At 47.3% G+C, this 14,100-nt stretch overlaps 1 protein-coding gene across 1 annotated transcript in view; it reads left to right on the forward strand.

Annotated features, from left to right (window-relative positions):
• dgcr2 (DiGeorge syndrome critical region gene 2) overlaps nt 1-14,100 on the forward strand; it is an 88,445-nt gene that overhangs the window by 24,155 nt on the left and 50,190 nt on the right. Inside the window, exons 2-4 of the mRNA XM_068055514.1 lie at nt 7,146-7,247; nt 8,355-8,387; nt 9,002-9,124. Coding sequence (XP_067911615.1) covers nt 7,146-7,247; nt 8,355-8,387; nt 9,002-9,124 — 258 coding nt within the window. The remainder of the gene's footprint in view (nt 1-7,145; nt 7,248-8,354; nt 8,388-9,001; nt 9,125-14,100) is intronic.

The following is a 14,100-nucleotide window of genomic DNA, read 5'->3' on the forward strand; positions in this document are numbered from 1 at the left end:
TGGAGCCTTTGGGAAATAGTGACCATAATATAATTGAATTTTACATTTAAGTTTAAAGTGATATAGTTCATTCTGAAACTAGAGTCTTAAATCTGAACAAAGGAAACTATGAAGGTATGAGGGGCAAGTTGGCTATGGTGGATTGGGAAAATACACAGATTTAAAGAAGTATTACATAGTCTACGACAAATATACTTTCCTCGAAGAGACAAAAACCCAACAGGATAGGTGAATCAACCGTGGCTAACAAAAGAAGCTAAGGATTATATTAGATCAAAGGAAGTGGCTTGTAGGGTTGCCAGAAGTTGTAAGCCGAGAATAGGAGCAATTTAGAATCCAGCAAAGAATGACCAAGGAACTGATAAAGAAAGGGAAAAGAGAATATGAATACAAGCTAGCGAGAAACATAAAGGCAGACTGTAATAGCTTCTTTAGGGATGTGGAAAATGTGGAGCTGTTACAGGCAGAGACAGGAAAATTTATCGTGGAGAATAGGGAAATGGTGGAGAAATTAAACAATTACTTTCTGTCTGTCATAATGGAGGAAGTTACAGAAAATCCCCCAGAAATATTAGGGAACCAAGGGACTTGTGAAAATGAGGAAATGAAGGAAATTAGTATTAATAAAGAGGTAGTATGGGGAGGGGGTGGCGTAGTGGTATTTATCGTCTGGACTAGACCCAGCAAAGGTGGCGGGATAGTGGTCTACAGTAGGGAGGGAGTTGTTCTGGGAGTCCTCAACATCAACTCCAGGCCCCATGAAGTCTCATGGCATCAGGTCAAACATGGGCAAGGTAACCTCCTGCTGATTATCACCTACCGCCCTCCCTCAGCTGATGAGTCAGTACTCCTCCATGTTGAACACCACTTGGAGGAAGCACTGAGGGTGGCAAGGGCACAAAATGTACTCAGGGTGGGGGACCTCAATGTCCATCACCAAGAGTGGCTCGGTAGCACCAGTACTGACCGAGCTGGCCGAATCCTCAAGGACATAGCTGCTAGACTGGGTCTGCGGCAGGTAGTGGGGGAAACCAACACGAGGGAAAAACATACTTGACCTTGTCCTCACCAATTTGCCTGCCGCAGATGCTTCTGTCCGCCACATAATCCTTGTGGAGACGAGGTCCTGCCTTCACATTGAGGATACCCTCCATCGTGTTGTGTGGCACTATCACCGTGCTAAATGGGGTAGATTTCGAACAGATCAAGCAATGCAAAACTGGGCATCCATGAGGCACTGTGGGCCATCAGCAGCAGCAGAATTGTACTCAGCCACAATCTGTAACCTCATGGCCCAGCATATCCCCCACTCTACCATTACCATCAAGCCAGGAGACCAACCCCGATTCAATGAAGAGTGCAGGAGGGCATGCCAGGAGCAGCACCAGGCATACCTCAAAATGAGGTGTCAACCTGGTGAAGCTACAACACAGGACTACTTGCATGCCAAACTGCGTAAGCAGCATGCAATTGACAGAGCTAAGCGATCCCATAACCAACGGATCAGATCTAAGCTCTGCAGACCTGCCACATCCGGTCGTGAATGGTGGTGGACAATTAAACAAGTAACTGGAGGAGGTTGCTCCACAAATATCCCCATCCTCAATGATGGGGGAGCCCAGCACATCAGTGTGAAAGATAAGGCAGAAGCATTTGCAACAATCTTCAGCCAGAAGTGCCGAGTTGATGATCCATCTCGGCCTCCTGCTGAAGTCCCCAGCATCACAGATGCCAGACTTCAGCCAATTCGATTCACTCCGCATGATATCAAGAAGCGACTAAAGGCACTGGATACTGCAAAGGCTATGGGTCCTGCCAATATTCCGGCAATAGTACTGAAGACCTGTGCTCCAGAACTTGCCGCACCCCTAGCCAAGCTGTTCCCGTATAGCTACAACACTGGCATCTGCCCGGCAGTGTGGAAAATTGCCCAGGTATGTCCTGTACACAAAAAGCAGGACAAGTCCAACCTGGCCAATTACCGCCCCATCAGCCTACTCTCAATCATTTGTAAAGTGATGGAAGGTGTCATCAACAGTGCCATCAAGTAGCACTTGCTTAGCAATAACCTACTCAGTTTGGTTTCCACCAGGGCCGCTCAGCTCCTGACCTCATTACAGCCTTGGTTCAAACATGGACAAAAGAGCTGAACTCAAGAGGTGAGGTGAGAGTGACTGCCCTTGACATCAAGGCAGCATTTGACCGAGAATGGCATCAAGGAGCCCTAGCAAAACTAGAGTCAATGGGAATCGGGGAAAACACTCTGCTGGTTGGAGTCATACCTAGCGCAAAGGAAGATGGCTGTGGTTGTTGGAGGTCAATCATCTGAGCTCCAGGACATCACTGCAGGAGTTCCTCAGGGTAGTGTCCCAGGCCCAACCATCTTCAGCAGCTTCATCAATGACCTTCCTTCAATCATAAGGTCAGAAGTGGGGATGTTTGCTGATGATTGCACAATGTTCAGCACCATTTGCAACTCCTCAAATACTGAAGCAGTCCGTGTAGAAACGCAGCAAGACCTGGCCAATATCCAGGCTTGGGTTGATAAGTGGCAAGTAACATGGGTGGCGCAGTGGTTAGCACCGCAGCCTCACAGCTCCAGCGACCCGGGTTCAATTCTGGGTACTGCCTGTGCGGAGTTTGCAAGTTCTCCCTGTGTTTGCGTGGGTTTCCTCCGGGTGCTCCGGTTTCCTCCCACATGCCAAAGACTTTCAGGTTGATAGGTAAATTGGCCATTCGCAATTGCCCCTAGTGTAGGTAGGTGGTCGGGAAATATAGGGACAGGTGGGGATGTGGTAGGAATATGGGATTAGTGTAGCATTAGTATAAATGGGTGGTTGATGGTCGGCACAGACCCGGTGGGCCGAAGGGCCTGTTCAGTGCTGTATCTCTAAACTAAACTAAACAAGTGCCAGGCAATGACCATCTCCAACAGGATAGAATCTAACCATCTCTCCTTGACATGCAATGGCATTACCATCGCTGAATCCCCCACTATCAACATCCTAGGGGTTACCATTGACCAGAAACTGAACTGGAGTAGCCATATAGATACTGTGGCTACAAGAGCAGATCATAGGCTAGGAATCCTGTGGTGCGTAACTCACCTGCTGACTCCCCAAAGCCTGTCACCATCTCTAAGGCACATGTCAGGAGTGTGATGGAATACTCTCCACTTGCCTGGATGGGTGCAGCTCCAACAACACTCAAGAAGCTCGACACCATCCAGAACAAAGCAGCCCGCTTGATTGGCACACCATCCACAAACATTCACTCCATCTACCACCGACATACAGTGGCAGCAGTGTTAACCATCTACAAGATGCACTGCAGCAACCTTAGACAGCACCTTCCAAACCCGCGACCTCTGCCACCTCGAAGGCCAAGAGCAACGGATGCATGGGAACATCACCACCTACAAGTTCTCATCCAAGTCACACACCATCCTGACTTGGAACTATATCGCCGTTCCTTCACTGTCGCTGGGTCAAAATCCTGGAACTCCCTTCCTAACAGCACTGTGGGTGTGCCTACCTCACATGGACTGCAGCGGTTCAAGAAGGCAGCTCACCACCACCTTCTCCAGGGCAATTAGGGATGGGCAATAAATGCTGGCATAGCTAGTGACGCCCACATCCCATGAATGAATTAAAAAAAAAACTCAAAAATTAACTGGTTTGAAGGTTGATAAATCCCCTGGACCAGATGAGCTACATCCCAGATTGTTGAAGGAGGTGGGTAGAGATAATGGATTCATTGGTGGTTATCTTTCAAAATTCTAAAGATTTTGGGTAGGTGCCTGCAGACTGGAAAGTAGCAAATGTAACTCCACTATTTAAGAAGGGAGCGAGAGAAAAACGGTGACCTGTTAGTTTGACGTCAGTAGTAGGGTAAATGTTAGAATCTGTTATAAAGAATGTGATAACTTGACACTTAGAAAATAATGATATGATTGGGCAGAGTCAACATGGATTTATGAAAAGGAAATCATGTTTGACAAACCTATTGGGAGTTTTTTTTTGAGGATGTTACTTGTAGCATAGATAAAGGAGCACCAGTAGATGTGGTGTTATTGGATTTTCAGAAGGCATTTGATAAAGTCTCGCAGGAGGTGGGTAAACAAAATTAGAGCACATGGGATTGGGGGTAATTTACTGCAATGGATTGAGAATTGGTTAACAGAAGATAGACAGTAGGAATACACAAGTTATTCTCAGGCTGGCAAGCTGTTACTACTGGGGTACCGTAAGGATCAGTGCTTGGGCCACAATCTATATAAATGATCTGGATGTGGAGACCAAATGTAATATTTCCAAATTTGCTGGTGACACAAAACTAGGTGAGAATGTAACTTGTCAGGAGGATGCAAGAAGGCTCCAAGGGGATTTGAACATGCTAAGTGAAGGGGCAAGAACATGGCAGATGGAATATAATGTGAATGTGTGAAGTTATCCATTTTAATAGAAAAAACAGAAAAGCAGAGTATTTCTTAAATGGTGAGGGGTTGGGAAGTGTTGATGTCCAAAAGGTCCTGGGTGTTCCTCTTCACGAGTCACTAAAAGATAGTATGCAGGTGCAGCAAGCAATTAGGAAGGTAAACGTTGGCCTTCATTGCAAGGGAATTTGAGTATAGGAGTAAAGAAGTCTTTCTGCAGCTGTATAGAGCCGTGATGAGACCGCACTTGGAGTATTGTGTACAGTTTTGGTCTCCACATCTTAGGAAGGATATATCAGACTAATTCCTGGGATGGCGGGATTGTCTTATGAGAAGTGATTGAGGAAACTAGGCCTATATTCTCTAGAGTTTCGAAGAACGAGAGGTGGCCTCATTGAAACTTACAAATTTCTTACAGGGCATGACAGGGTGGATGTGGATAGGATGTTTCCCCGGGCTGGTGAGTCTAGAACGTAGGACATAGCATAAGGGGCAGGCCATTTAAGACTGAGATGAGAAAGAATCTCTTCACTCAGAGGATGGTGAATCTTTGGGGAGCTGTGGAGGCTCAATCATTGAGCATGTTCAAGACAGCACAAGACAGAAATCAAGGGAAAAAGAGATTGTGCGGGAGAGTGCCATTGAGGTAGATGATCAACCATGATCTAATTGAATGGCAGAGCAGACTCCGGGCTGAATGGCCATCTCCTCCTATGTTCGATGGTGGGAAGAAGGGAGAGAGAGACTGTATCTCTGATGGGGTGGGGGGGGGGGTGCGCGGGGGTGGTGACGGAGAGACAGTTTCTGATGGGGGGTGGGGGGGAGGCAGAGAGACAGTTTCTGATGGGGGGGGGGGGAGGCGGAGAGACAGTTTCTGATGGGGGGGGGGAGGCGGAGAGACAGTTTCTGATGGGGGGGGGAGGCGGAGAGACAGTTTCTGATGGGGGGGGGGAAGGCAGAGAGACAGTTTCTGATGGGGGGGGGGGGAGGCGGAGAGACAGTTTCTGATGGGGGGGGGGGAGGCGGAGAGACAGTTTCTGATGGGGGGGGGGGAGGCGGAGAGACAGTTTCTGATGGGGGGGGGGGGAGGCGGAGAGACAGTTTCTGATGGGGGGGGGAGGCGGAGAGACAGTTTCTGATGGGGGGGGAGGCGGAGAGACAGTTTCTGATGGGGGGGGGAGGCGGAGAGACAGTTTCTGATGGGGGGGGGAGGCGGAGAGACAGTTTCTGATGGGGGGGGAGGCGGAGAGACAGTTTCTGATGGGGGGGGAGGCGGAGAGACAGTTTCTGATGGGGGGGGAGGCGGAGAGACAGTTTCTGATGGGGGGGGGAGGCGGAGAGACAGTTTCTGATGGGGGAGGGAGGCGGAGAGACAGTTTCTGATGGGGGAGGGAGGCGGAGAGACAGTTTCTGCTGGGGAGGGAGGCGGAGAGACAGTTTCTGCTGTGGGGGGAGGCGGAGAGACAGTTTCTGCTGGGGGGGGGAAGACGGAGAGACAGTTTCTTCTTGGGGGGGGGAGGGGGAGGCGGGGGAGACGGAGAGACAGTTTCTTCTGGGGGGGGAGGCGGAGAGACAGTTTCTGATGGGGGGGGGAGGCGGAGAGACAGTTTCTGCTGGGGGGGGGAGGCGGAGAGACAGTTTCTGCTGGGGGGGGGAGGCGGAGAGACAGTTTCTGCTGGGGGGGGGAGGCGGAGAGACAGTTTCTGCTGGGGGGGGAGGCGGAGAGACAGTTTCTGCTGGGGGGGGAGGCGGAGAGACAGTTTCTGCTGGGGGGGGGGAAGACGGAGAGACAGTTTCTGCTGGGGGGGGGGAAGACGGAGAGACAGTTTCTTCTTTGGGGGGGGCGGGGGAGACGGAGAGACAGTTTCTTCTGGGGGGGAAGACGGAGAGACAGTTTCTGCTGGGGGGGAGGCGGAGAGACAGTATCTGCTGGGGGGGGAAGACGGAGAGACAGTTTCTTCTTTGGGGGGGGGTGGGGGAGACGGAGAGACAGTTTCTTCTGGGGGGGAAGACGGAGAGACAGTTTCTGCTGGGGGGGAGGCGGAGAGACAGTATCTGCTGGGGGGGGGGAAGACGGAGAGACAGTTTCTTCTGGGGGGAAGACGGAGAGACAGTTTCTTCTGGGGGGGAGGAGACGGAGAGACAGTTTCTTCTGGGAGGGGGGAGACGGAGAGACAGTTTCTTCTGGGAGGGGGGAGACGGAGAGACAGTTTCTTCTGGGAGGGGGGAGACGGAGAGACAGTTTCTTCTGGGGGGGAGACGGAGAGACAGTTTCTTCTGGGAGGGGAGACGGAGAGACAGTTTCTTCTGGGAGGGGAGACGGAGAGACAGTTTCTTCTGGGAGGGGAGACGGAGAGACAGTTTCTTCTGGGGGGGGAGACGGAGAGACAGTTTCTTCTCGGTGGGTGGGGGGGGGAGCCGGAGAGACAATTTCTGCTGGGGACGGGGAGACAGAGTGTTTCTGGTTGTGGGGGTGGGGGGAGACGGAAAGAGTGTTTCGGGTGGGGGGAGGAAGACAGAGTGTCTCTGGTTGGGGGAGGGGGAGAGTGTCTCTGGTTGGGGGAGGGGGAGTGAGAGTTTGTGAAACACTTACACGTAGCGGAGAGGGAATGGTATAAAGTCATGATGTGACTAGTGTTGTTCCCCTGGCATCTGTGCTGTATTTATCAATGAGTTTGATCAAATTGAAAATTGTATCTCCAATTTGCAGATGATCAAGTTATGAGAAACAGTAAGTTGTGTAACGGAGAACAAAAAGTTACAAAGGTGCAGAGCCAAAGAGAGGATAATACTGTGACAGATGGTGTTGAGTGTGAGGTCATCCACTTTTGATCCAAAAAAACCTTTGAGGAGTATTTTCTAAATGATGGATTAGGAATTGTGAAAGAGCGGAGACATGTTCAAAAATGAATAAAAACTAGTGGACCAAAAAAGCATTTAATAAGCCTCATGGAATGCTGACCTTTATGTTGAGAGGTGGAATACAAAGCTTATGGAGCTCTGTGTTGATTTCAAACTGACTCCAGGTTTAACTGGTTTGGAACCAATCTGCTCAAACCCCTGCCCTTCCTCTGCTTCCTCTATCTCATTGGGATTGTTGGACAGTCTAGTGAATGAGTCACCCTTCAACGACATTCCCAGCTCCAACAGCTTATAAAGAAAAAGTAACAGCATTGAAAATGTGAGATGGAAATGGGCAATGATAGATATGTACAGCTGGACTGTCTGCTTGCATCTAGGGGAAGAAAAAGCAGCTCAGCCCTTCGGGACAGACCCTTCAGCAGAACATTGCTCACTAGATGAAAAGGACTCAGGTGGAGCTAGCTATCATCACTCCTGGGCAGCTCCATGTTTATTGACATTCACAAAGGCATTTATATCACCAACCAATGCTATTATCCAGCCACAAGGTGTGACATTAAGCTCTGGAGCCCTGTTAGCTGGAAACTCGACATCGTAACCATGCCCTTTTGTCTGTCATAGATCCAATTTCTGAAAACACCACATCCAGGAGTTTGACTGGCTGAGCATATTGCTCAGAGACTTTGCTGCTGGCTGGGGTCTAGATTCCTATTCTGATGCCCCTCTGCAGCCTAGAGTGAATAGTTAGTCTGAGGATTAATTCCTGACCTCTCCTACAAGACAGTGCTTCGTATGAGAGTCATGTTCAACTGAGGGACATGTCTGATCTCAAACCCCTACATGTTGATTTAAAGGTCAGGCTCAGCTCGGCCTGGAATACACAGTCTGCATTGGGCAAGAGGTGTCTGACATGCTGTGTGATGTTCGAAGGGGTTAGAACCCAACTGAAGTTCCTCAAACTGTTAATTGGCAAAGACTTTCTGTCTTGATAAATGTGTAATCCTGCGTAGAGATGCTGGTTTCCCATTTTAAACTGCTTATTCTCTGTTTATTGCAGATCCACGGATAGGTCTGGCGAGACTTTTATCAGGTGAGTGTTTTATAACTGTACTTAAAAATTGCACATTGTTGTCAGTGATGGAATTTCTTCTTTATCTGTTGACTGATTTTTCCTTTCACTCTGGTAGCTTTAAACAGCAAGTCTGTCAGCATCTGTAAAAAGACAGGCAAACTCTTTTTGGATGTAGACCCTTCAGTACTGGCAACTATGGTTCTGATGAAGGTCCACACACACATTGTCTTGTCTCTCTTTAGATGGTAGACCTGCTATGTAATGCAGAGCATCTGACATTAGGGAGACTGGTTAGTGTTTCTGTGGGTCTTGTGTTCCTTACATGTGTCTCAATGAATTTAGGATTTGTTCAGGGCACCTGAGAAGGCCCTGATGCCAGGTATTACAGGTTAACCTCCTGACTGGTTTCTCCTTTTGCCTTGACCCTCCCATTTTATTTTTGTTGCAGTTCCCACCCTTTGTAGGCTTTCCTTCTTTTGCTTGTCCTGCAGTTCTTTCCAGCATTTAAACACCAATTGTGGAGGAACACCTCTGACAGCACTTCACTTAAATACTGGGAGAAATGCAACAGTAGGATTTGGGTGATTATCTGTCTGATGCTTGGTAACTAAGTGTTGTCCTGTCTTTCACAGAGCTGCGCTGTACCCCTGGAGAGTTTGCTTGTAAGACTGGAACTATTCAGTGTATTCCTCTAACCTGGCATTGTGACGGCTGGCAGACCTGTGAAGATGGCAGTGATGAGCTGGATTGCCCAGGTAAAGTATATGCTGTGGGATTCAGTGTGTTGCATGTGATTAGATCTGTAAATATCTTGTTATTTTATTATTGCTATCTTGCTTTGATCTGCCGAAGGGCAGCTCCTCTGCTCATTTCTCCACACCTCGTGATCTTGCACTTGCCTTTTCAGCTAGGAGTCTCCCATTTTCAATTTCAAGTTGTCTGACATCATTATTCTTTTTCTCCCTCTTGGTCTACATCCCTTAATCTTACTTCAATCACCTCCTTCTAGCGTGTGCATGTATAATATAAATATAAAATACACGCACGCACAAATGCAAATTGATTTAAAATTTAAGAGCTGCTTTGGCCAAACAACTGAACTCCTCATTTTGTTTCCTCATACAATCAAAAACCCAAGACTTGGTGCCGGCATTTGCCGGAGTGCCTGATTTTGGTGTCTGTATATACAGAAACAGCACGTGCATTCAAAAGGCAAGGCTGAAGTGTTTGTAACCATCTTCAGCCAGAAGTGCTGAATGGATAATCCATCTCGACCTTTTCTTAAGGTCCCCACCATCACCAATACCAGTCTTCAGGTAATTCAATTCATTCTGCATGATATCAAAAAATGGCTGACCTCACTGGATACAGAAAAGACGATGGACACTGACAACCTCCTGGGAGTAGCACTGAAGACTTGTGCTCCAGAGCTAGTCACACCCCAGCTCAGCTATTCCAGTACAGCTACAGCATTGGCATCTATCCAACAAGATGGAAAATTGCCCCAGATATATCCTGTCCTCAAAAGGCAGGACAAATCCAATCACTGACCCATCAGTCTACTCTCGATCATCAACAAAGTGTTGGAGGGTGTCATTGACAATGCTGTCAAGTGGCACTGACTCAGCAATAGCCTGCTCACTGATGCTGAGTTTGGGTTCTGCCAGGATGACTCAGCTCCAGGCATTGTTACAGTCTTGGTCCAAACATGGGCAAAAGAACTGAATTCCAGAGATGAGATGAAAGTGACTGCCCTTGACATCAAGGCAGCGTTTGACTGTGTGTGGCATCAAGGTGCCTTTGTAAAATTAAAGACAATGGAAATCAGCGGAAAGCTCTCTACTTCCACAGCAATCAAGTGGCAGTCGATGACCATCTCCAACAAAAAAAATCTAACCACCTCCCTTGACCTTTAATGGTAGTACCATCACTGAATCCCCCACCATTCAGTATCCTGGGGGTCACCATTGACCAGAAACTTAAATGGAGCAGCTGCATAGATACTGTGGCTACAAGAACAGGCTAGACGCTGGGAATTCTGTGATGTGACTCTCCACCTCATTCCTCAAAGCTGTTCCACCATCTACAAGGCACGTCAGGAGTGTGATGGAATACTCTCAACTTGCCTAGATGACTGCAGCTCCAACAATACTCAGGCTCAGCAGCATCCAGAACAAAGCAGCCCCCTTGATTGGCATCCCATTAGCCACCTTAAACATTCACTCCCTCCACCATTGACGTACCGTGGCTACAGTGTATCATCGAAAGATGCAATGCAGCAACTCACCAAGGCTTCTTCAACAGATCTCTCAAACGCACAACCTCTAATGCCTCAAAGGACAAGGGTAGCAGGCGCATAGGAACACCAGCACCTCCAGGATACCCCCCCTACCCGCAAGTCTCTCACCATTCTGACTTGGAACTATATCGCTGTTCCTTCAGTCCCTGGGTCAAAATTCTAGAGCTCCAACCCTAACAAATGCGGTTCTACCTGCACCACATGGACTGCAGCGCTCACCACCAGCTTCTCAAGGGTAGTTAGCACTAGCAAATAAGTCCTGGCCTTGCAAGAGATGCCCACATCCCATGAATGAATTAAAACATACAGAAACAACTGGGTTAATCAGTATACATGGTAACCCATTCTGTACAGAACTGGGTTGGGTGGAAGGAATTTTTGTTTTATTTGTTAATGGGATGTGAGCATCATTGGCTAGGCCAGCATTTATTGCCCATCCGTAATTGCTTTCGAGAAGGTGGTGGTGAGCTGCCTTCTTGAGCCACTGCAGTCCATGCAGTGTTGGTATACCCACAGTGCTGTTAGGAAGGGAGTTCCAGGATTTTGACCCAGCGACAGTGAAGGAACGGCGATATAGTTCCAATTCAGGATGGTGTGTGGAACTTGCAGGTGTTCCCATGCGTCTGATGCCCTTTTCCTTCTAGGTGGTCGAGGTTTGGAAGGTGCTGTCGAAGGAGCCTTGGTGAGTTCTGTAGTACATCTTGTATATGGTACACACTGCTGCCACTGTGCGCCAGTGATGGAGGGAGTGAATGTTTAAGATGGTGGATGGGGTGCTGATCAAGTGGTCTGCTTTGTCCTGAATGGTGTCGAGCTTCTTGAGTTCTGTTGGAGCATCCAGGCAAGTGGAGAGTATTCCATCACACTCCTGACTTGTGCCTTGTAGATGGAGGGCAATAACCAGGGGTATAGATTTAAGGTAAGGGGCAGGAGGTTTCGAGGGGAGTTGAGGAAAATGTTTTCACCCAGAGCATGGTTAGAATCTGGAACGCACTGCCTGAAGGGGTGGTAGAGGCAGGAACCCTCACAACATTTAAGAAGTATTTAGATGAGCACTTGAAATGCCATAGCATACAAGGCTACGGGCCAAGTGCTGGAAAATGGGATTAGATTGGATGGGTACTTGATGGTCAGCGCAGGTGCGTTGGGCCTGTTTCTGTGCTGTATAACTCTATGACTTCTTCGTGTAAAGGGTGGTAGAATGTGGCACACTCTCACAAAAATAAAACTGGCGACTGGGTGACAAAGCAGGTAGTAAGAGCTACAAGAAGGGAGTATGCAAAGAAACTTGCAAGGGATAGTAAAATCACATTTTTACAATTATAGGAAAAAGGATCGATGTGGGCCCCTTGAAAGCTGATGCTGATATTGTAAAAGAAAAAAGACTTGCATTTATATAGCGCCTTTCACAACTGCTGGGCATTTCAAAGTGTTTTACAGTCAATTAAGTACTTTTGAAGTGTAGTCACTTTTTTAGCAAACAGGGAAAGTAATGTGTGCAAAGCAAGCTGCTACAAACAGCAATGTGATAATGCAGTGTGACAACAACCATGTAAATGTGGACATGCTGGATAATTACTTTGCATCAGCATTTACTATAAAGGAATAGCATGCTGCATGTCCGCAGGAAGCATATTGAATTAGGGATGGGTACTCACCAAAATTCATGTAAGTAAAATAACAGTAATGGAGCGGTTTTTAATGTTACCTTGAATTAATAAAATGCAGGGACCATTGATATTACAGCCAGGATTTGCTACTTGAGTGCCCCTGGGAAATTTGTCAAAATCTGGCTGGGGGTTGTGAATTTCCTAATGCCTATCATGTGGCAGGACTGCTGAAGTGTAAAGTCCCAGCCTCTCTTAAGAGTCACAGAGAGAGACAGCACTGAAACAGGTCCTTTGGCCCACCAAGTCCACGCCAACCATCAACCACCCATTTATACTAATCCTACTGCAGGAGAACACACTCCAGACCTTATTCTGATCATGCAGCCCATTCTACTAAAAGAGTGTTATTAATGGCTTGTCTTGTAAAGGTTGGTTCATTAAAAATGTTACTTAAAAAAAATATTCTGAGTAGTCGCAAGTGGAGCATATCAAACAGGGTAAACATTGAGTGGGTGACAGTTTGAATTCTCCGGTAAGTATCGGTGAGTATATCCCAAGCTGAAGTTTAGTTAGACCTAGAACTTTAAAACTTGCAGAAGAAACTGCAAGTTAGTTAACAAAAATTTCAGTGACAGTTAACTGTCAATCAGTTGTACGTGATGGCCTGAAAAGGTGCTTATTCCTGTGAGCAGGAAGCTGAGTGAGCTTGGGTGTGGCTCAAAAAGGTGTACAAAAGTAAACAGAACCTGCTGGCCCACAGAGTGGTCACAAACTGAGTGCATCGTAAACAAAGTATAATAGTTGGGAATTTGAGACTGGGAATTCGGTGCAGAGGGGGAAGGATGTACTGATTTTTAACCAATACTTGTAGTAATTTATGTCATGTTGAGACTGTTAAGTATTTAAAAGTTTTGTCGAGTATTGTAGTGCTTAGTGCAAACGAGTGTGTAGGGAAAAAACTTGCAATAAACCTAAAATAGCGATATAAATAATCTTGAGAAGGAAAGCACAGTGAGACCAGCAGGAAGGAATAAAAAGAGGTGGCAGAGCAGTATCGAGAGTGAGAGCACAGCAAGACCAGTGAGAAGGATAAAAGTGCAGCACCGAGAGGGAGAGAACAGCGAAACCAGCGGGGAGGATAAAAAAGCAGCACCGAGTCGGCATGGACGTGGTGGGCCGAAGGGCCTGTTTCTCTGCTGTACGACTCTGACTCTAAAGCGTGTAAGGACATTCCTAGTAACTACAAGACAGTCGGTTGAACATATGTGGTGGATAAGGCTTTAGAAATAATAATCAGGGAAAAAGATCAACAGGCAGTTCGAAAGCAAAATACTACAGGTGCTGGAAATCTGAAATAAAAACAAAAAGTGCTGGAAATGCTCAGCAGGTCTGGCAGCATTTGTGGAGAGAGAAGCATAGTTAATGTTTCAGGTCAATGCCCTTTCATGAATTCTGAAAGCTGGGCCCTAGTACTGAGCCCTGTAGAATCCCACTGGAAACCGCCTTCTAGTCGCAAAAATACCTGTCGACAATTTCTTGCCTCTAAGCCAATTTTGTATGCACCACATTTCCCTGGATCCCATGAGCTTTTATTTTTTTTAACCAGTCTGACATGTGGGACCTTGTCAAAAGCCTTACTAAAATCCATGTGGACCACATCAATTGCATTACCCTCATCAATCCTCCTTGTTACGTCTTCAAAAAATTCAATCAAGTTAATCAGACACGGTCTTCCCTTAACAAATCCATGCTGACTATCCTTGATTAATTGGTGCCCTTCTAAGTGACAGTTTATCCTGTCTGTCGGAATAGATTCCAATAG

The sequence above is a fragment of the Heterodontus francisci genome, chromosome 23 (genome assembly GCF_036365525.1).
Source record: "Heterodontus francisci isolate sHetFra1 chromosome 23, sHetFra1.hap1, whole genome shotgun sequence".
Taxonomy (NCBI): domain Eukaryota; kingdom Metazoa; phylum Chordata; class Chondrichthyes; order Heterodontiformes; family Heterodontidae; genus Heterodontus; species Heterodontus francisci.